Raw genomic sequence first — 23,155 nt, forward strand, 5'->3', positions numbered from 1 at the left:
CTTTTTAATTATTTTAATGTCATCATATATATATATATATATATATATATATATATATATATATATATATATATACTGGGATTCTATAAATAATTTGAAATTTCTTTATATCTATCACTATATTAATACTTAATGTATTATGATCAGATAAAGGACAAGGAATAGTTTTAAAATAAGTCACTTTATTAAGTAAGTCTATAGAGGCATAAATCCTGTCAATTCTAGTTTGTGCCCCATGCGCATAAGAATAATGAGTGAAGAACAGAGACTTATCATCTGCTTTTACTAGTAAACCAACAAAATTATTACTAATCCATCTCTTTAGTGCTTTAGCTGATGTCAATATTTTATCTTTCCATAGTTCAGTTGTATCTTCTAGAATTGACTTGCAGTGAAAATCCCCTGTTAAAATTAAGCCACCCTTCTAATGACTTTATAGTAAGTTTAAGTGATCTTTAGCCACTCTTGCACCTATGCCAGGGATCCAGTAAAAAGTAATATATAGAATTTACAATTGCATTTAATTATTACACATTTATACATTCCCTTTGGATCATTAAAGGATTCCATGACCTTAGGCATTACAGTTGATTTTCTCCAAAGTATAGCAGTTCATCTCTGTTTTTTTTTTTGTTAAAAGAAGCACATGGTAACATTTCATAATCTAAGTTATTTAAATATTCGATTAAAACTAGTAACCACTTTAGGTTGCCAAATGTAAGGTGATAGATGAAAAGTATCCATACTGTATATTTAAAAAATATATTTTAAAAGATAACATGACACATTTATTCACCATATTAATTGAATTATATATAAGAATCTAATGCATTCCTCCAACACTATCAGGAAATTCCAGATTTTTTTTTAATTCTTCCTTTCTACAAACTAAACTAACATTCAAAAATAACAAAGACAAAGACAAGACTACAACTATAACTGCATATATTGCTACTAAAACACAACCTACAATGGATACCTAAATTCCTAGTCTGCCTATTGAATGGTCAAACTACTATAGTATTGTCCTACTTAACAACACCTAAAATCTCCTTTCCCAGATTCAAACATATTGAAAGGCCTACTTTACTTTCTATTAAATGGATGTACTGATTCAGCAATAAAACACTCCAGTTTCTGCTTTGACTTATGAAATGAGTTATTTCAGATAGTTTTAGTTAATCTAATAGCTTATAACATGCAAAATGTTTAAAAGTTCACATGACCAGCTTTCAAATGTCAGCTTTTATATTATTTTGAAATATTTTATATGATTTTTCTATGTAAATTACATGAGCTATTGCACATCTGCATTTCTGCCATATGCAGGTGTATGTAATAAACATCTTTCTTAAAAACAGTTTGCTACTTAAATATAATTTTTTTCTGTCTAATTTTCCCACTAGTATTCCACCTCTTTCTATATATATATATATATATATATATATATATATATATATATATATATATATTGTATTTCTAAAATCACACATCAAAGAGCTATTTAATCATTAGCTCTCTAGTATAGATTATAGTATATAAACATATTTCTTAGTTTACTGATACTGCTCTTTTATTAATTGCACATAGTAGATACTGCATTCCTTGTGTATATGCATATTAGTCATAAGATGTTTACTGTTATTAATTCTAATATTACAAGCAATCTTGCTTATATATATATATATATATATATATATATATATATATATATATATATAAGAATCCCTGCTTACTTAATTTGAATATGTGCATGTTTATCCACTTTGAACTGTTGTTCTGGTCTAAGCTTTACAATCTGACATTAGAACCTGGCTACTGTATGTGAAAATGACCACTCACAGCACACAACAGCTGTTAATTTCCACTGTAACTTGCTCATTCTTCTTAGTTCTATTAAGCTGTTTTAATCAGAAACAAACATGCAACGTTACTTCTTTCTATTAATATGTACATTTAATATGTATAGTTAAAGTTGATAACACTACAGCATAAACTATTAACATGTAAAATGTAAGCAAATTATATTTTACATCATCCTAATATTAAACATTGCTATAACTTTTGTATTAACAATTGTTCACTTCTAAGAAAAGAAAAGAGACTATTTTGAGTAGATTTCACACATATATGTACTCGAGAAAAGAAAAAATACTAATTTCTTTTTTTTCTTTTGTGGACATCAGAGATGAACTTTGACCTATATTTTCTTCAGGAAAACTCAAGTGGGAAAAATCCAGCATTCTGAGAAAATACAACATTCTTTTGTTCTCAGGTTTTCTTTCTAAGTGTCAGTTGTTTCACAAATAACCAGTGAAAGGAATGTTACACAGGAACAAAGAAAACAAAATCACCAGCATTTTAATATTGCAAATTAGCATTTTACTTAGGCCTGACATTGAGTTAACCCAGCAATGCACATACTAAGCAATGTTGAACAAATAAAATAAAATTCTTAATTTATATAACTTTAAAGTTACTAATTCTATTGATTATAATATAATGGCATTCTCTTACAGGAAGCATTTGCTTAACATTTACAAACATACTTATAAGTTTAGTTAAATGAAACATGTTAAGTCTTTCACTGTAAATATAGTACAACAGTAAAACTAACCCATAATATTCCTCATCATGAAAACATGTTTTATCTTAAAATATAAATACATACTTAGGTAGGTTTTGAGGCATAAAGTTTTTACAAACTGTTTACTTAAAGGGCAAGTGCATTGCTTCAGAAAATAATAGTCCTGCAATTAGACAATAAGAGTCACTTGTTTTTTTTTTGGATTTTGAGTTTCAGAAGCAGTTTTCCAAGAATTCAGCTTACTTTGTCTCTTCAGTGAGATATTATTGCACTCTATTTCTTCAGTATCATTAAGGATTTTATTTCTATTAACAGAAGTGGATGACTCCTCCAGCATGTTAAATATTTTGGTATCTTCTGAAAGGAAACATTTTTATCTTTGCAGGAAACCGCAAAGTTGCTTTAATATTGTTCTTTTAAGTTCCTTGGTTTCTCTCTTAACCAAACAGTTGAAATTCTGACAGAAAACTATAGCTTTTTAAAAACTTGAAGGTATACATCTTTTCTCTATTAATTAATCAAATTAGCTAAAAAGTATCTTCGTATTTTAATATTTTGATTACATTTTTTGTCAGAAAAACGTTGTCAGTCACAGAGCTTTCACCAGTTGCTGCTCTCAGCCATTTTGGTCATGCCCCCTATTCTAACTAGCTTTGATGAATGTAATATCATGCTTTGTTGTTATATCCAGTAGATGCAGCTGATGCTCATAGAGAGGATAACTGCCTTCTCTTTGTCAACTGTAGTTAGAGCATAAACTAGCATCATTGTAATGTAAAAGAGCACTAATTTTTATACATTTATTTAATATGAGGGTTACTCCATTTCTTTTACAAGACGGTTGCCCATAGTAGAAGATCTAATTATCTGATGTAAAATTTCCCAGTCTATTTCATTTCACTAATTTCCAAGATTTTTTGTGTATCTTTTATCACATCATGTTCCCCTTGTTTGATAGTTCTTATGCTCCAAATTCTAATAGAGTATAGTTCTCTGCAACATCTGACTTCCCTCATGGCTTTTATGCATCCAGAACATACCCCTCTAACACTAATCATATTTGACTTTTGCTATTCCCAAAATAGAGTGTTGGATGCCTACAGAGCTGAAGGTTTTATCTTTTGATGTAATTTTAACATGTATGTAGTTACTTTTATCCATGGTGTTTTCTTGATAAAAATATTTGATTGGTTTGTGATTACCTTCTTGTGTAGACCATCATTTGCCTGATCTTTCTTCCATGTCTTGACCATTTTGGATGGACCTGCATGGTATAATTCATTATCTTCACCAAGACAAATTCATTGGTACCTTCCCATAAATACCTTGTCGTCAAGTATACATCTACCAAATCTCATGACTGCTGTTTATCGAAACTCACTTTTATACTTATCCTTAGTCAGTCGAGTCGATTCACAGTATCAAGGAAACTTTACATCATTGTTTCATCTTGCATGAATAATACATGCAACTAATTTTATATCATCAGAAGATTTGGTACACTGCATTTAATTCAGTACCATTAATGTGCTCGGGTACATTGGTAGGAAGGATTGTTACAAACTAAAGAGCCCTGTTCAATTTTCATCTGCTCTGATATCTATGTTGCTGTTGGCCTGTCTTTTAGCTTTACTCTTCTATTTCTGCAACTCCACATTTCAGCTATTGGATAGATTCCTAACCCTCTCAGTTTTTCAGTCATTGTGCAATAGTTCACTCATCAAAAGCTTAACTAAAAGCACAGATACAGTATCTGCTCATAGAACAGTCTTTCCTACATCTGATAATTGTACCAGAAAGGTCAGGCAGTTCATATTCATTGAAACTCCTGTCTTATAAGCATGATATCCCCAGTCATATGATTTATCAATGAGTTTTGTAGTCTAGATGCTATGTTGTTGCCTTACACATTTGATATAATAAAATTTAATGTTTTTCTTCTTTTTTTGTATTTTTATAATCTCCTCTACCTTACTAGATTGACTCAATGTTAGCTAAATATTTAAGAAACATAGTATCTAATAAGAGGTCACCTCTTGATATAAATCTATTACTATGAAGTATTCATAGGTATCGCTGTTTGTGTCAATATCATTCTTAAGTTTGTTTTCATTGCCCTCTCCCATCTCCAATGAAAATGATTTATATCTCCCACTATGATAATATTTTGAGATCCAAAAATGCAGCTTCATCCGACATCTTGTCAAAGAGCTCATTAGCTTAATACAGCATCTTGTCAAAGATATCATTAGCTGCATTAGTTACCTTTAGGTTCTATCTATTATAATTATTGGTACTGATATATATTGTTTTTGTGGCTGCAGTATTAAATAATTTGTATTTAGATTCCTGATTTGTCATGCTTATTGTATCTACCCAAATAAAACTCCTTTTGTTAATTATTTTGCATGTCCTATGTAATTTTAACCATCTCATTCTAACCTATTTGGCTCTTTAAGTTTAATTATAGACTTATAGTCCTGCACCTTACCATTTGCACGTGTCTGTGTATAATACATTGTGGTTGTGACTCACTGCTAAAAAATTCATAACTTTGTCCTCGAAGAGTAAACTGCAAATTTGTGTAGAACTTTATTGCATATGTTGACATTCTTTTTTCTTCATTTATCACAAAATTTGCATTTGATGCATAGCTCTTTATTTTGCATTAAAGAGGACAGTTAACATGCATTGTATATCCAGCATTTTGCTTTTTCTTCTTATTTTTGATTTATTTTCTTTTTCATTTAGTAATTCTCCAATTAAAAATTGTGATCATAATCCAGAAATCATCCATCATACCTGACTTGTTTTGTTGGCTTACCATGTAACCATATTATTCGAATAAAGTCATCGTTTTAACTTTCTCTTAATTTTGTCTGTTATTCATGTGTAACACCTCATTTAGCACCATCTTCATGCCTTTGATTTTCCTTCTAGTAAGTATGACACCATTCACCTTGCCAATAGTTATAAATCTTTCATTAAACCAGATTTAATTTCTATCGGTTCATTTTAGTTATGCCTGTTTTGCATGCGTCTTGTCACTGAATATCTGTACTTTTCTATTATCCCTTTCTCCTCAATCCTTTTTACAATGCTGTTTTTATTCTGTGTCTGCCCTAGTGCATGGTTCATTATTATAATTAATTATATTGTTTTTGTACTATATAACCATATTTCTTCCTGTTTTCTACATATGTCATGCACTTACAACTTGTCCTTTCACATTAAGAGTCAATTGCTCTGTTTCCATTTTGTTCATAATTTTCTGCAACCTCATCCTTCCATCCTTTGATGCTCTTTTCCTGCTGCTTCTAATTCAATGCCTTCAAATGACTTAGGTTCATAGGTTCATAGGTAGGTACTAGGCTATTGGCCCTAGGGCCTATATAAGCCTAGCCAAAAGGTACCCTGGCTTTCGCCACCCAAGAAAATTATTTTCCTGTGCCCCTGTCGAGCAGAGCCACAGATGTGATTGCCGGGGTGAATTTCTTATTTCCCATCCAGTCATCAAGATTTTTCTTGAAGAGTGCTAATGAACTTTGTTTGCTATAGATAAGTAGTTTGTTCCCGAGTATAAGATGTCGCTGGGACAGGAATCTTTTCCTCCAGCATGTTCTGTTTATTGTGGTGACAAGGTTTAGGTCCCTAGAGCGTGTAGCTCGGAGGGATTGGGATTTCTTTAAGTGGAACATGTCCAGCAGCTCTAGGTTTGACATAGCTTTGTATGTTAGGCAGAGATCGCTTCTGAGTAGGCAATATGTGATGGAGTAAAGCTGGAGTTTTTTTAGATGGGCTGCATAGGGCATCTGTTTCAGGCCACTAATCCTCTTTGTGAGGTATTTCTGCGGCCTTTCCAGTTGTTGTAGATGTTTTGTGAGGTGCATACCAAAAGGGGCATTGTACTCTATAATGGGTCTAATGAGTGCCGAGTAGAGGGAAACAATGACCTTTTGAGATGAGGTGTGCCACGTACAAGGATTTCCTGTCTACTGTGGCGATGTGATTATCAAAGATCAAAGGAGAGACTACTGTCCACCTGTGTCCCAAGGTCTCTTATCGTACTTTCGGTGTTAAGTAGACTACCACCTGTGTGTTAGCTCATGGGTACAGAGTTTTTACCAAAGGGGATGACAATACACTTTTTGGCATTGAGCTTGAGGCCATGGCTTTGACACCAGGCATCTGTGTCAGTGGGACCCTTTTGTAGGATGTCCACATCGTTAGGAGTTTCGATTATGGCTGCTAGTTTGCAGTCATCTCTGAACTTTGTTAGTCAAAGATCATCTGTGCTAGCCTCTACTTCAGAAAAGTAGATACCAAACAGGACAGGACCCAGGACTGAATCCTGGTGGTACTCCACTTGTCACTAGTCTGAAGTCAGATTTGGAGTCTGCTACTTTCACAGTGTGGGTTTTGTCAGTGAGCCAGTTGGCAACCTTTCTTGTGACATAGGGATTTATGCCTAGTTTAGTGAGTTTATCTATAATTCCAGAATGGGGGATGATGTCAAAAGCCTTGGTGAGATCTAGATAGGCTGTGTGAGCCACCTTACCCTCATCTACAGCTTTGGTGACTGCTTCAAATAAGTCCATCAGGTTTAGGAGACATGATCTGCCATTTACAAACCCAAACTGGGTGGGGTCCAAAGTCTGGAGATTACCAATGTCTTTGTTTATAAGTTCCATGATGATACATTCCATGGCCTTCAAATCAGGCTCATTAGGCTAATGGGGTGGTAGTTCCCAGGTCCGTGGTGGCTCTTCCTTTGTGGAGTGGGATAACCGTCACTGTGCACCATTCAGTGGGTGCAAAGCCTGAGGTGAGGCTATGATTGAACATGGTGCTTAGGTGGGGGTGCCAGTTCATTCTGTAGTTCATGTAGAACGCAGCCTGGGATGTTGTCAGGTCCCATGGATGCTGTATTCTTGGCTTTGGAGAGTGTGGTTTTTACCTGTGCAGCCGTGATTACAAGGATTTTGCATTCTTGATGACATTCTTTCTCCTTGTAGTAATATTTACATTTTTGCTTTCTTTAGGACTAACAAGGCTGCTCCTGATCTTTTGTAGCTTAGTTTTGCTGTTGTTTTATGGATGCAGATTGTCCTGCCTCGTCTCACAACACTTAGTTTACTTCCCATCTTATTCTATACTTCCTTCATTACCTACAGAGCATTAGCAACAATTATACAACTTCTTTGAAGAGTACCATATGTGATAATCTTTCCTGCTGACTGTATGAGGATTTTAGTAGATTAGCCTGCTTTTGTTTCAGAAAAAAAATATTTTCTTTCTGAACTTATTGCATAAGTGCACTTGTTGCAGATGACTTTTAAACACGTCCTACTTTTTCTTTCTGTAATAAGCCCGTATAAGCCTTATAAGTCATGTTTACAGTGTACATTTATTATACAAAGATTTGTTACCAGATCCATTTCCAATCAATCTTTTCTACTAAAAATAATTTTATCATTAATTCTAAAGCTTTGGTGTTACTTCAATTGTTTATGTTCAAAGACATAACAGGCTGCTTATTTCTAGGGCACTGTGTTTGCCTTCAATTTGTTTGTATTTAGGCATGCACTTTAAATCAAAAGTTCTTTACTGCGATACTAACTGCTGCTTAGGCATGTTGCTGCAGCTGTTGTTGATGAATAACACAGGATCGTGTAATCTGCGTAATATTATTGTTATTACTATGGAAAACTGTAACTAAACATAGCTATTTAAACTGAGTCATAGAAGAGATTATACTCTATCTCGATTTCCTGTCTTTTACATCTTAACAATCAATTGCTAACAAGTATTGTTAAGCCTGGTTCCTCTGTTGATTTGTGACATTAATATGGTAAACATATGTTTCTTTTAAAAAATTATTAGAACATAACATCTAAACTTATGATTTAAATACTGACATCAGAGCCAGTAGCCAAATCAGTCATGCCGATTATGTGAATGATGAAAATATGCATGCCTAAGTCTTTGCAGACATTCTATACATGCAGGTGCACATTCACCACAAGTAATTTCTTTACCATGGCAGAAATCAGCAAAATAGCAAGACAATGAAAGTAAATGAGTCAAGCAAAAACAAACAACAATTTTATCTAAGATCTGATTCCTTAGACTACAACCATGTCATTTGCTGAATTTAATTCTTCTCCTCTTTAGTCAGTCTATTCTTGTAACGATTATATTTAACCCCATATGTATACCTCTATATATATATATATATATATATATATATATATATATATATATATATATATATATATATATACACACACACACACACACACACACACACACACACACACACACACACACACACACTCTCACCTCTAATGCTGCATGCTAACATCATTGACTTGAAAATTTAGTATTCAGCTCTGTCTACATACAATAATATGCTGAATTCCTAGTATAAATTTCATTTATCAGTGAATTAACTGCACTGTACAATATGCTGACCAATAAACAACACTAAATGAGCAGTGAATGTTTTAAGCTATGTCGGAGCTTTGCTGTATGGCATCTCAGATGTCTTACGAACTTTTGAACATTTTATTGATTTGTTTATGCACCAAGCTGTATTAGTTTATAACAGATATCTGTAATTTTTATACGTCACATGTTTTATACCTTGTTTGTAGAAATTTTCCAAGGAAATTGGCCATTAACACCTGTAATTAAAAATACTAAATAACTAACTAGCTACCTACCTAACTGAATAAAGCAATTTCCTAATGAAGCTTCTTCTTCTTCTTTCGGCTGCTCCCGTTAGGAGTCGACACAGCAGATCAATTGTTTCCATTACTTCCTGTCCTCTGCATCTTGCTCTGTCACACCAACCACCTGCATATCCTCTCTCACCACATCCATAAACCTTATCTTAGGCTTCCTACTTTTCCTGTTATCTGGCAGCTTCATCCTTAGCATCTATTTCCCAATATACTCTGCATCCCTCCTCAGCACATGTAAAACCAACATAATCTTGCCTCTCTGGCTTTGTCTCCAAACCTTCGAACCTGGGCTGACCCTCTAATATACTTATTCCTAATCCTGTCCATCCTCGTCACACCCAGTGCAAATCTTAACATCTTCAACTCTGCCACATCAAGCTCTGACTCCTGCCTTTTTGTCAATGCTACTGTCTCCAAACCATATAACATAGCTGGTCTCACTACCCTCTTGTAGACCTTCCCTTTCACTCTTACTGGTACTCGTCTGTCGCAAATCACTCCTGACACTCTTCTCCACCCACTGCATCCTGCCTGTACTCTCTTCTTCACCTCTCTTCCACACTCACCATTACTCTGAACTGTTGATCCCAAGTACTTAAACTCATCCACCTTCGCCACCTCTACATCCTGCATCCTCACCATTCCTCTATCTTCCCTCTCATTCACACACATATATTCTGTATTAGTCCTGCTGACCTTCATTCCTCTTCTCTCTAGAGCATATCTCCACCTCTCCAGGGTCTCCTCCAGCAGTTTCCTACTCTCACTACAGATCACAATGTCATCTGCAAACATCATAGTCCATGGAGACTCCTGTCTGATCTCGTCTGTCAACCTGCCCATCACCATTGCAAATAAGAAAGGGCTCAGAGCTGATCTTTGATGTAGTCCCACCTCCACCTTAAACACATCCATCACTCCCTCCGCAGACCTCACCGCTGTCACACTACCCTCGTACATATCCTGTAACACTCTTACATACTTCTCTGACACTCCCGACTTCCTCATACAATACCACAACTCCTCTCTAGGCACCCTGCCATATGCTTTCTCTAAATCCACAAGGACACAATGCAATAAACATAAACACAAGGTTCTTTTAAAATGTATAGTAGTACAGAAATTTGATTCATATTATTTCATTGTTGTTAATGGTCTCCTAATAGAATATGAGCCTTAAAGGCTTCTGTTTGTACTGCTATTTAGTTGCAGGAAGTGAATAAGGAACAACATCCTAGCAAATTTAATAATAAAAAAATTCTAATGGCACTCAGTCACAACTGAGTCATGCTCTGTAGTTAAGATCTTGCTTCCAACAGAGCCAGCACCAGCAAATGGAGACGATTAGGCTAAAATCATTGTCATACTGCAATGGTTACTCACTAACATGCTACTTTTAATGGACAATTCCTATAGAAATCAAAAAGTGGCGATAGAGAACACCAAATGGCAGTCAAGATTTAGAGTGTATCTTTCAGACTTAACTTTTTCATCTGAGGTGTTCTACAGTCTATATGCTGATGACCTGAAATTGGGACAACTGATTACATGTGTTGCAGGTAGGGCATATCCGCTAAGGAGCTAGACTAAATTGACCAATTCTGCACAAGAGAATAATATGCTGATAAACACATCAAAAACTAAGCATATGAGATTTGGGAGACATAAACTGAGAGGTGAATATTTAATACAGCCTACAGTGATTGAAACTGTAGACTCATTTAAGGACCTGGGTATATGGGTAGATCCAGCTATTAGTTTTTCTAATCATATCAACCAATTGGTTAATGATAGTTATAGAACTATAGCTTGTATATAACATCTATGACATCAAAAATTATGAAGTCATTGTTTGATAGTTACTTTAGAGTATAGGTTCATAGGTTCATACTAGGCTATCTGCCCTAGGGCATTTATAAGCCTAGCCAGAGTGTGTTTGGCTTTCGCCACCCATTTTAAATGAATTTTGCTATGCCCTTTTTTGAGTTTAGTATACTGTGCCTCTGTCTAACAGTGACACAGAAGTGATACCCGGGGTAAACCTACTATCTCCCATCCACTCATCAAGATTCCTCTTGAAGAGAGTCAATGAGGGACTCTGCCTAACCTGGACTGGGATTTTATTCCAGAGTGAAGGGAGCCTCTGGGTTATGAATCTGTCCTCCAGCATGTCCTATTTATTTCAGTGCTGAGGTTCAAGTCTCTCGAGCGCGTAGCTCAATGGGATTTGGATTTTCTGAGGTGCAGCATGTCCATTAATTCTGGGTTGGACATGGCTTTATACGTCAGGCACAGATCGCCTCTGAGCAGGCGGTATGCCACTGAGTAGAGCTGGAGTTTAATGCACTTCTCATTCCTATAGATATGTACATAGGTTGTGTGACGATTCTCTAGTATTTTGTATGTATGTATGGAATAGTAATATGGAAACCTTATAAGAAAACAAGTCATGAGTAAACTGGAAAGAGTACAGCAGAAGTATACCAAGGGCATTCATGGATGTGAAAATTTAAGTAATTATCTGAAATTGTACAATGTCTGTTATAGGTATCTAAGAAGATTGCATTCAAGTATATATAGGGCATTTAAAGACAACTACCTCTGGGAATGTTTGGGTTATGAAAAAATACTAGAGGATCGTCACACAACCTATGTAAAAAATCTATAGGAATGAGAACTGCATTAATTGGTTCTCTGAGAGAGCTGCTGATGCATGGAACAGACTACCAAATTACATTAAAGCAAGCATTAGTTTATATATTTTTAAAAACAGCCTGGGCACTTATTATGGGAGCAAGTGTTTTGGTATATTGGCAGGCTAGAAAACTATTAATGCCCATGCTTGAAATATTTGTTTGTATGTATGTAAGACCTGTGATGTGTTTAGGATGTTGTGTCATAGCATAAACCACTACCTGCAGCCTCTACACTGGCTACTTTGTCACTCAACACATTCTTTGCATTTCTGGTGGATTTCTGTGTTCCACCATCTGTGATCTCAGAGCAGGATGAATAATGTGGTGCAAACAATTCTAGTCTGCACAGGGATGATGTAGCAATTTACAGAAGTGGAGTAAATTCCAGCCTCTTAAAGATTCTGCCAAGATTGTTGCTGCCTCTGTCACATGGTAGAAATAATGTCTAGTGATAGCCTGTCCTATTTGTCTTGTTACAGAGGCATACCATGGTCTACAGCAGGTATGTTCTTTGGGCTGTTCATCTTTTTGTAGTTGCTGGATGCATCAGTGAATTGTGATGACTAAGGTTATTGCCACAGATGCATAATTTAACATCATGTGCATGCAGTAATGCATGCATTACTATAGCTTATAGGCAGGTTTCTGCAAAATGAAATGTTCTACTGTGAATATATATTCGTCCAAAGTGAAGAGTAGCTAGAAGAGATAAAGCATGACTCCATCTGTCCCAACGATATGCATGATGCAAGTAATCCTATTAGTGACAATTTTATCAGTGAACTGTATGCATGCCATTAAATGTTAGCATTTGGCAGGGCTGGTAGCACACAAAGGGGAATGGATTAATCTCAAAGACAAAAGGTACACTGTTTGATTGTCATCTAGGTGTGTGGCTAAGTTTGAAAAAGTCACAGTGGTAATTAGCCTAATATGAACCTATGAAACTATGAACATATCCCCAAATCAGACTTTAGGTAAAATGCAACCATACAAATTGCCATTAGGTGTCAGCTTTTGTATCCTTGTTTAGGTAAAATGCAATCATACAAATTGCCATTAGGTGTCAGTCTTTGTGTCCTTGTCCTGCTGATCCAGTGCTAAGATGCTTCATCAGCAAGGTACCAACCGGATAACTTCATACCATTTAGGTTGAGAGATAATGCTACCTGCTCTCTGAAAGGTGCTCCCATTAACCATCGTAGTCTCAGTAGTATGCCTGCCACATGGAATAATGCATTATTTATATCGCTATGTCGTTTTTTCTTTCTTTCCTGCACGCATGTTCACATCCCTACAAAGATATCATTAGAGAAAGCATTACTATTTTCATTACATTTCCATTTCCACACGGTTCAGCTAGTACTTTATCCAACATTATTTCACTTTACCTTGTGTCACCAACTAAACGAGTGGTCAGGAAGTTGAACAACGGAGATACATTGTTAAAATGAGCTACTCTTTGAATGTTGCCTCTTACAGATGTACATATTTGGATAAAACTCTACCAGATGAAAACATGTTCATTCTGCGTGCCTCTATGTTCATCATTCAGTATCTTTGAATACTTTACTTAGGCGGGTGTAATCCCTCATAGCTTTCATGAAGAGAAGACCCCTGTAACTTCGACACTGGTTTAGAAAATTGTTGTATTTTGGGGGAAATGTGAAACCCCTCAGGATGCAAGAATTTCACTGAATTAAATATTATGTCATTGACTTTAAGGAAACTGCATGGCGTCTGACTACCGAGGTAAAAAATATTTGTGCGAACATGAATATAAAATAATATAACGTCCTATTCAGAAGAATGTTTTATATTTGTAAAATATCTTCAGAGACTTTCATATCTTTGTTTTTATAACTGTATGCACATGGACTTTAAAGAAGAAGTTTATTAAAATATGCATTCAAAATATTTAAAATAATAGTTTTCTTTTTTCAGGTCCAGGAAAATGGTTTCTGTACATTAATTCAGCCAATCAAAGAAAAGGCAACATTGCAATGTTTACTACCACCAATTCCTTTCCTGCCAGCATGGGGCTTTGTAGTCTTCGATTCTGGTTCTACATGTATGGCTCCAATTTGATGGGAGTTCTAAAGGTATGATGATTACATTTTCTTCTCTGAGCAAAAAATGCTTTGCTCAGTGGCAGTATCACACTGAAAAAGTGAAATACCATGTATGCAAATTTTGTTAACAGAAATAATATTATAAACTGGTGCCTTGCATGCCATTTAATAATAATGATACATTGCAGATTCACACAGTTCTAATCACAGTAAACAGAGCTTGTAAATCAAAAAGAAAGCTGTTGTGTACAAGCTAAAGCATAATTCCCAAAAATTCACACTGCACTGCTGCCATGTACGTGATTTCCATTCAGTCTTCAAAGTCACCTGACTCTGTCACTTTGAATACCCACAGACACTATATAAAACACAAACCATTAAATTCCCATAGCTCTACTCAACAGTATTGCATTCTAACTGACATACTGTCAATTTTAATGAAAACATGCTACAAAGAAAAGGCATAATGAACTACTGACTGATTATAGAAGGTAGTACAAAATGATTTACTTCAACAGTATGCATTCCAATCCCATCTTCCACCAACTTATTGCAAGTGTCCCTGAACATTATAGTATCAAAGCCAAACAACAGAAATTAATAAAGCAAGATACTTAAACAGTGACTGAAAAATATAGCTCAAAAAGTAATATGACTTTTATAGGAAACAGATTGATACAACTGGTTAGAGAATGCACCACAATCTTATGACAGAAAAAAATACAATCTTTGATGTGGCTATCACAAGCTTATCTTAACAGGTCTACAAATTCTCCAATGTACAATCGATGATCATTGCTCAAGTCTTAACTAGCTGGAATTTTAATATGGGAACACTACATCTCAGGCATGCACTGAACTGTACCATTTCCAAAAGCAAGTGAATCTCTGAAAAACAGAGATGTAATTCAGGTATACCATTGATAAAATTCAACAGCTGGATTCTCTGTTTTCTACAAAATGCCAATGCCCACAGAAGACATTATTTCATCGAGACTAAAAGTCATGCTTAACAAGTCAACTAACAACACAAAGTAAAAACAAGAGAGACAGTAAGACTAGACTGGAAAAGGAACATTAATAACAGACATAAAAGAGAAGTGTTCCAAAGGTGATAGAAAGTATCAGAATAGACACATGGTAAAGTACTTACCTATTTACACTCTCTGCAAACGAATCTACTCCACAGTCCAAAATGGCTCAAGTGGGCTATTGGCAACCTGAATTCCAGTAAGACATTCTTACCTACTGTTGGGGAAGAACATTAAGGCTGTGACCTGTGGTACAGGGTTTGATTCTCTCAACCCTCATTTGCCTACTGTCTGACCTTGGGCAAGTCACTTTAAAAGGCACTGCTCCTGGGTCACTATGAAAGGGAAATGCATATCCAGTGGGCCTATCTGGTTAACAAGTTAGCATTATCATCATATTCCAGATGTTATCACCAATACCCAGCCCACTTATAAAAATATTAATGTAGTTAAAAACAGCACTATTCTTTAATGACATTTCCCCTGTGCAATACAGCCCTCCCACGTTAATATATTTCCTGTCTACTGCCTGCGTTAAAACCTTTTCTGAAAAGATATTCAGGGAGTATTACATAAGACTGAACAGCGCTACATTCTATATTTCCATATATACCCCAAATTGTTAAAAGTAGATAGTACTATTCTAAGCCACCCATTGCTACATTTATTCTTTTTCATGCTTACTACCAAAACTATTTCCTCCAATTGTAAATGTTCATTAATACTGTCCTTCTCCAAAGCTCCTACTCCCACCACCGTCATGATTGCCAGTCAACTGTCAGATCTTGCCCTACAGTCAACATTTTTTTTTTCAAATATAATTTTTATTGCATTTCAGTTCTATTTAAATACAAGAAAAGAATGACACAGAAAATATACATACAAGCTACTAAGGTCAAAGGAAAAACTACAGTCAACATTGTTGAAAAGCTGTTGAAAGGTAAAATATATGAAAGTGTGACATACAGACAAAAAGCGTAGATTTTGTCAAAGATGCAGTACAATATATATGTATTCTAACCAATGCTATACAAATATGGAAAATAAACTACTCACAGATGCACACAGGTGACATTATATGGGCTCTTAAATGTGCCTTTGAAACTGTAGACCACTAGCTACTGCTTCAATACCTAGGAAAAACAAGCATTGCTCATAAAGTACTTCAGTATTTCTAAAATCACAGCATCTGTGTAGTATGTCTTAACAACAGTGTTTCAGAGACAGGATGTGCAACAAAAGCAGGCCCACAGGTGTCAGTGCTGGGACCCCTGCTGTTCTCTATTTTTATCAGTCATCTACCTTATGATGTATCAGATATCAACTGCACACTGTATCCATATGTTTATAAGTGACATAATTCACCCAACATATTAAATAAAGGAAAGAGAAGAGACTGACTTCTAATAGTCTTCCTGGAAAGCCTGATGCCATGGTATTACAAACTCAGAAGGGACTTGCCCAAGCTCAGCATCAACACATTAAGGATCCAGAAGGATTATATATATCCTTAACAGAACTACAGTGGTATCTGAGGACTATCTTAGATGTTATCTTTTGACAGATGTGTAGACCTATAGGTTTACAAATTCTAAAACAACTAAAAGTATCCTATATAATCTCCTACCAGTTTTTTGCTGACAACAGGGTGTTAGTGCCCAAAAATCTCTTCATTGCATATCTTGAGTATGGTCCACTCCTCATCAGTCTAAATTTCAGACAAAATGTTGCTACCTTCAAACAGACAAGAACAAAATACTCAGATTCATTCATGTATTGCATAAGAGAGCACTGCTATGAGACTATAAAGTCAAATAAATCTTGCAAGTTATGAAATGTATTGCCTACAGCCTTGTCTGAGCTAGGGACTATTGAAGGAAGGATCATTGAATTTTGAACATTTTCTCTTGGCAGACTAGCTTAAAACTGTTTAAAATTGCCTATATATAAGCCTCAATTTTATTCTCTGGACACCAGTCAGTGAAACCCTCCCAGGTTCCCTGTTGCTCTTCGGCCAATGCAGCTGCACACTTCTGCACTGCAGGCAACTTGGCTGAGCTTTGAGCAGTGTTGCCCCACTTATCATCCCTGATCTTCTATAGAATACATTTGCTTGTTAATCCCAGAGCAATAGCTGATCTAATTTGCCCTCTCAGAAGTTAGTACTTAAGAATTACCTACTACTATGGATAGTCAGTTTCCCAACATTTCTCCAGCCAGTCTGATTCCCATGGGCATCCTGAGGCAATGCAGCAATTGTCTCATATGTACTGAAAACCATTTGCTCCTAAAGCAAACAAATATAGTATGTGAGAGATGTAGCTATACCATGAAACTAGAATGAGTTCTCTCATGCAACAATAAACAAGGCATGAAATAGGTTGTCAGCACACACACCTCTCCACTCACACAAGATAAGGTCATGAGACATTAACCCACATACATGGAGGTACTCACTAATGGCCTACCAAAAAGCCATAGACCTCCCAAGCACAAACAAACCACACATACTGGTACACAAACAAAATCCACCACTACACATAACAACATACATATCAGTGTCTCAACAATTAAGCCTTTAAGGCAAAGCAACTCAAAACCTAATGTCCTAATCACAGACGACTCAATAGTGAAACACACAGATGTCTCCCTCAGCAGGTTGGACAAGGAGAGGGTCACAGTCAGCTGCCTGTCAGGTACCAGGGTCTATCAAATCATGCATGCACTCAAGTTACCTAGCAACAACTACCATTATGACTCTGTCATAGTACATGTTGGAGTGAATAACTTGAGATGTACCTCGCTGGTCTATATGAACAGAGGCATGACTGAACTCTCAGATTATGTGTCCCAGGCATGTATGTCCCTAGCTCTAAGCAACATACTACCTTCACCTACAATTATGCCACAATGCAGACAGAAAATTATTGATTTCAATAATTGGCTTAGCTTCTGGTGTGACTCCAGGGGGATCCAGTATCTCAGCAGTGCCCAACCACTGAGCCATGCACCAGTACTCGGCCATGGATCATGGGTCACCAGGCATGGAGTGAAACCAAAAAGTGAATGTGTGTATGTATGTGTATGAGTGTGCTTATATGTCTGCGTGTGTGAGTGAATGTGTGCATGAAAGCAGAATACATGTGTGTGTGAAAGAAGAAGAGACTGTGTGTGTGTATGAGAGACAGAGAGAAGTGAAATCGATCTCGCCATTATTTTACACTTGCTAAGCAGCGCTTTTGCTGTTTAGCGAGTGTAAAATAAAAGTCAAAGAATACAAAAAAAGTGTGTGTGTGTGTGTGTGTGTGTGTGTGTGTGTGTGTGTGTGTGTGTGTGTGTGCGTGTGCATGTGTGCGTGTGTGCGTGTGTGTGTGTGTGTTTCAGCAGAGACTGTGTGTGTGTCTGTGTGTGTCTGTGCATGCTCCCTGGCAGCAGCAGCAATGAGGTTTGCATACCTCTTGATCATGGCACTCAACCTGTTACACAATAAATCTGGACAGAGCCACAAATAATAGAGACAAATTTTAAATATTGCTTTTTAAACATAGAAAGCCAATAAGATTGCCATTAGGTTTACATATTGTACCTTTCGACCATACCACTCAACCTCTCATACAGTAAATCTTGACACATACCTCTCAACCTGTTAGAGCAACTAATCTGGACAAAGCCAAAAATAATGTGGTGACAAAAACCCCAAAATAGTGACACTTAAGTATTGCTGTTACAAACTTAGAAAGTATATAGAAATACAGGTTATGCATTAGCATGCATTTTCTGTGAAGTCTGAAACTCAACTGTCATTATTTTCTGACTTCAGACCTCAATGATATGCCAGAAATTTTCCAGAAAACAACAATTTTATGAGAAATAGACCAAAAATATGAAGCAAAAATCTGGACATTCTGTGAAAATCTGTACAGTTGAGACGTATGCTGGACAGAGCCAAATAATAGTGACAGATTTTAAATGTTGCTCTTATAAACTTAGAAAATCAATAAGATTGCCATTAGGTTTATGTATCTCTGGACCATAGTAGATCAATGGTATGCTGTTAAGCAGAATGTGCACTTTTTTTGGTAATTATTACCAATTGTCTTTTTATTGTACTTTGAAACTTTTTTCCCTGAGTCTCTGCTGAAAATGGACTTTTAGTCCAGTTGGGCCTCCCCAGTAAACAAACGTCAAATAAATAAATAAATAACTATTATGCACTTTATCACACATGCATGCAGGCTGGTCTGCGGAAAATTGTCTTACATGAAACCGATCCTTGGTGCAAAAAAGGTTGGAGACCTCTGCAGTATATGACACCCTGGGAAGACACAGTTGATAGATGATGCTGCTTTGCCAGACATGACCTTCACCTGACTCCTCAAAGCTTTTGGGTACTGGCAAAGATGCTTGCCTCTACCATAGTGCCTCTTTTAGGCAATGACAAAACAACAAAACTTCTGACATAATGAAATCCACTAGAGACAAGCTCCAGGTCATGCTGCTTAACGATAGGAGCCTAAACAATAAACTGCATTCCCTGGAAGCATTCCTCACCTTGGAAGATGTTTACATCTGTGCAGTCACTGAGACTTGGTTCAAGGATGTAGACAGCACCCTGGCTGTACAAGGCTACAATGCCTTTCACATGTTCAGACCTCAAAAAAAGTGTGAAAGAACCAAAGGTGGAGGTGTAGCCATCTTCATTAAATCTAAATACACCTTGAGACTGGTAAACTAGTATGACTGTCTTGAGCTACACTAGGTCCAAATAAGTATAGGCAAAATACCCTACCATATCATCACTAGCTACTGGTCCCCTACCATGATCCAGTAGAAGCACACCACTTACCTGGACTTGCTAGAGTCACTCAGTATACAGCCAAACACCTTAGTCACGGGAGATTTCAACTATCCTTCCATTGATTGGGAGACTTATATGAGCACAAACACAATTTCTCTGAGGTTTCTAGATTTTGTTATTTCAAATGCCCTGGAACAGTTGATCTGCACACCCACAAGGGGCTCAAATGTTCTAAACCTAATTTACTTATTTTATTTATTTTACATTTGTTGACCGGGCTGGTCTAACTGGATATATGTCCATTTCCAGTAGAGGACCGGGGAGATAAGCTCCGAGGAAGTAAAAATATAATCACATTATACAAACATTAATTTGTATGTTAAACATTTCAAGAGAAAAAAACAGGGAGTAATCACAGTGGTCATTTGTTCATAGAATAGTGCTAAATATACACATATACTTAATACAAAGCAAAAGTAGTTGCAATACAACAAATGTGGTTGCAATACAACATATAAAAAGATAACAGCTGAGTTAGATAATATGTTGGTAAACAGGTTGACATAGAGAAGGAAAACAAAAAGTAGGAGCTGTAATAATCAGTATAAAAGTTAATAACTAGTCTGCTTAAAGAAATTAAGAGGATATAAGTAAAAACATTTAGAAAGGTCAAGGTCAGTTTGTTAAGAAAAGGAACAATAATAATTGAGAAGAAGAGAGTAGGTAGATCCAAGTAAGAAAGGTGGTAGATCAGTCAGGTTTGGTACAGGGGCACAACCAGTGTGTTCTGAGAAAAAGTTTCAGTTTGTTTTTAAAGCATGATATAGAGGGAATTGAGAAAAGTTTGCTAGGAAGAAGGTTCCAGGATTTTCCAACAGCATTAGAGAAAAGTGAGTCTCCAGCCCTGTTGTTTGACTTACAAATCTTTACTAGAAGTCTATGTGATGAACGTAAGGTCTTTAGATTGTTGTAGGGGATAATGAGGGTAGATAGTATAGGGGTATTGGTAGGATGGTAAAGGGTTTTGTGGGCAATGGTAAGTTGGTGGAATTTAAGCTGATTTTGTAATTCAAGCCATCCTAGTTGCTTCAGGTTAGTACAGTGGTGGGTTCTAAAAGGTTTACCTGTAGCAAATCTGGCTATGCTATTGTAGGCATTTTCCATTTTATTAAGGTTGTTTTTAGAGAGATTAGTATATATATGGGTGAGGCATAGAGGAGAGTAGAAATTAGGTGAGTGTGAGCAATATTTATTCTTGCTGCAGGAGAGAGAAAGGGTTTGATCCTGTAGAGAGAGCCCAGTTTTCTATTAACAGATTTTAAGGTATTATTAATATGTGTGTCAACGTTAAGGTTGTTATCTATGGTGATACCAAGTAGTTTGGTAGTAGGGTCTGGGGATATAGGAGTACTGTTATTGGATGTTACTGTGAAGTCTATTGGGGGGGACTTACAAATAGGAGTGAAAAGGAGGAGTTTAGTTTTTTGGGGGTTTGGAAGGAGACAGCGTTGAGTAAACCATAGTTCAACTGTGTTAAAGACCTTTTGGGTAAGGGAGTGAAGTTCAGATATTGATGTGGCTGAGCATATACACATTAAATCATCTGCATATTGTATGCATGTAGCTTGGGGGATTGTTAGGTGAAGGTCATTGATAAATATAGAAAATAGGAGAGGTCCTAATATGGACCCTTGGGGGACCCCTATATTGATGGGCAGATGGGTACATAGAATATTGTGCCATAGCATGGCCTGTTGTCTGTTATCCAGATAGGATTGGAACCATTTTATAGCTAATGCATCTAGTGACAGAGATTTAAGGATTTTTATAAATAACTGGTGATTTACCATATCAAACGCCTTAGACAGATCTATAAACAGTGCAGAGGAAAGCACATTAAGGTTTCGGTTTTTGTTGATACAGTGAGTGAAGGAAAGAAGGGCGGTAGTAGTGCTGTGTGAAGGTCTGAAACCATGTTGAGAGTTGGAAAGCAAGTTATTATGGATTAGATGGTCTAGCAATTGTTTATGGATGCATTTTTCTATGATCTTTGCTAGGGGAGACAGTAGGGCTATGGGACGGTAATTGGAGAGTTCAGTGGATTTACCACCCTTATGAAGGGGGATAATATGGGAGACCTTCCATATGCTGGGGATGTGTCCTTCAGTGATTGTTCTATTGATAAGAATGGAAATGGGGTAAGCAATAGATTTGGCTGCCTTTTGTAGGTATTCAGCGGGTATTTGGTCAGCTAAAGGAGTGCATGGTTTAAGTTTTTTAATGAGGGCAAGAGTATATGCAGTTGGGACTGGTTAGAAGAGAAATGGAGGGGGTGGGTTAGTGATATAGTTAGATATAGGTAAGTATTGAGTGGATAGCTGACTGGCAAGAATTTGAATGGCCTCAGTGAAATAGGTATTAATGGTATTAGAAGTCTGTTTAGGATTCTTGGCCTGTGCCTTGTGGGTTTGGTGTGATGGATTGACCTGGGTGTAATAATTGATTAATACTTGCCCAGAATTTTTGTGGTTGATTATGTTGGGCCTGTTGGAATTGTAGTTAGAAGTTTCTTTTGTCAGATAGTACTGCTTTTTTAGTTTTGTTTCTTAGTTGCCTGAAGTTTTGTTGATCTACTGGGCTTTTAGTTGATCAAGATTTGTTCCAGTATTTATTTCTGAGTTTGATTTTTTGCCTGGTTTCTTTTGAAAGCCATGGGGCAGATTTAGTTCTCATTCTTATAGAGTGTGTTGGGGCATGGTGGTCTAGAATGGATAAGAAGTTAGAATTAAAGTGATTGACAGCTTCCTTCAGTGGAAGGTATTTTAAGGGAGACCAGTTACATGCTTTTAGTTCCCTTTGGAAGAGATCAGGGTTGAAGTTTTTCTTGGTTCTAATTGTTCTAGATATGGTTGGGTTGGGTAGATTGGTTTTATGCCTGATGATGTAGGTTAATGAGTGGTCACTTACATCATCAGGGAGGGTTCCAGATTCATATGTCCGGAGATGACTGTTTATTAGAATCCAATCTAAGGTACTTTCTTTCTTATTAGGCTTGTTTATCCTGGTAGGGGAGGTAATGGTTTGTGAAAAACCAAAAAGGTTTATATGGCTTGTAGGGTGGCAGCTGCTCAAACACTTCCAATCAGTGTTAAAATCACCTAGGATTATGGTTTCTTGAGGCAGATTTTGAGATAGTCAACAGAGGAAATTCTCTATTGTGGCAAT

The 23,155-nt window shown here is 36.4% G+C and overlaps 1 protein-coding gene across 1 annotated transcript in view; it reads left to right on the forward strand.

The window, feature by feature from the left end:
* Nucleotides 1-23,155, forward strand: part of MALRD1 (MAM and LDL receptor class A domain containing 1) — a 3,217,568-nt gene that overhangs the window by 2,493,643 nt on the left and 700,770 nt on the right. The window contains exon 21 of the mRNA XM_044065510.1: nucleotides 13,974-14,131. Within this exon, the coding sequence (XP_043921445.1) occupies nucleotides 13,974-14,131 (158 nt within the window). The remainder of the gene's footprint in view (nucleotides 1-13,973; nucleotides 14,132-23,155) is intronic.

This window comes from Protopterus annectens, chromosome 3.part0 (genome assembly GCF_019279795.1).
Source record: "Protopterus annectens isolate FY-2018-M chromosome 3.part0, PAN1.0, whole genome shotgun sequence".
Classification (NCBI taxonomy): Eukaryota; Metazoa; Chordata; order Ceratodontiformes; family Protopteridae; genus Protopterus; species Protopterus annectens.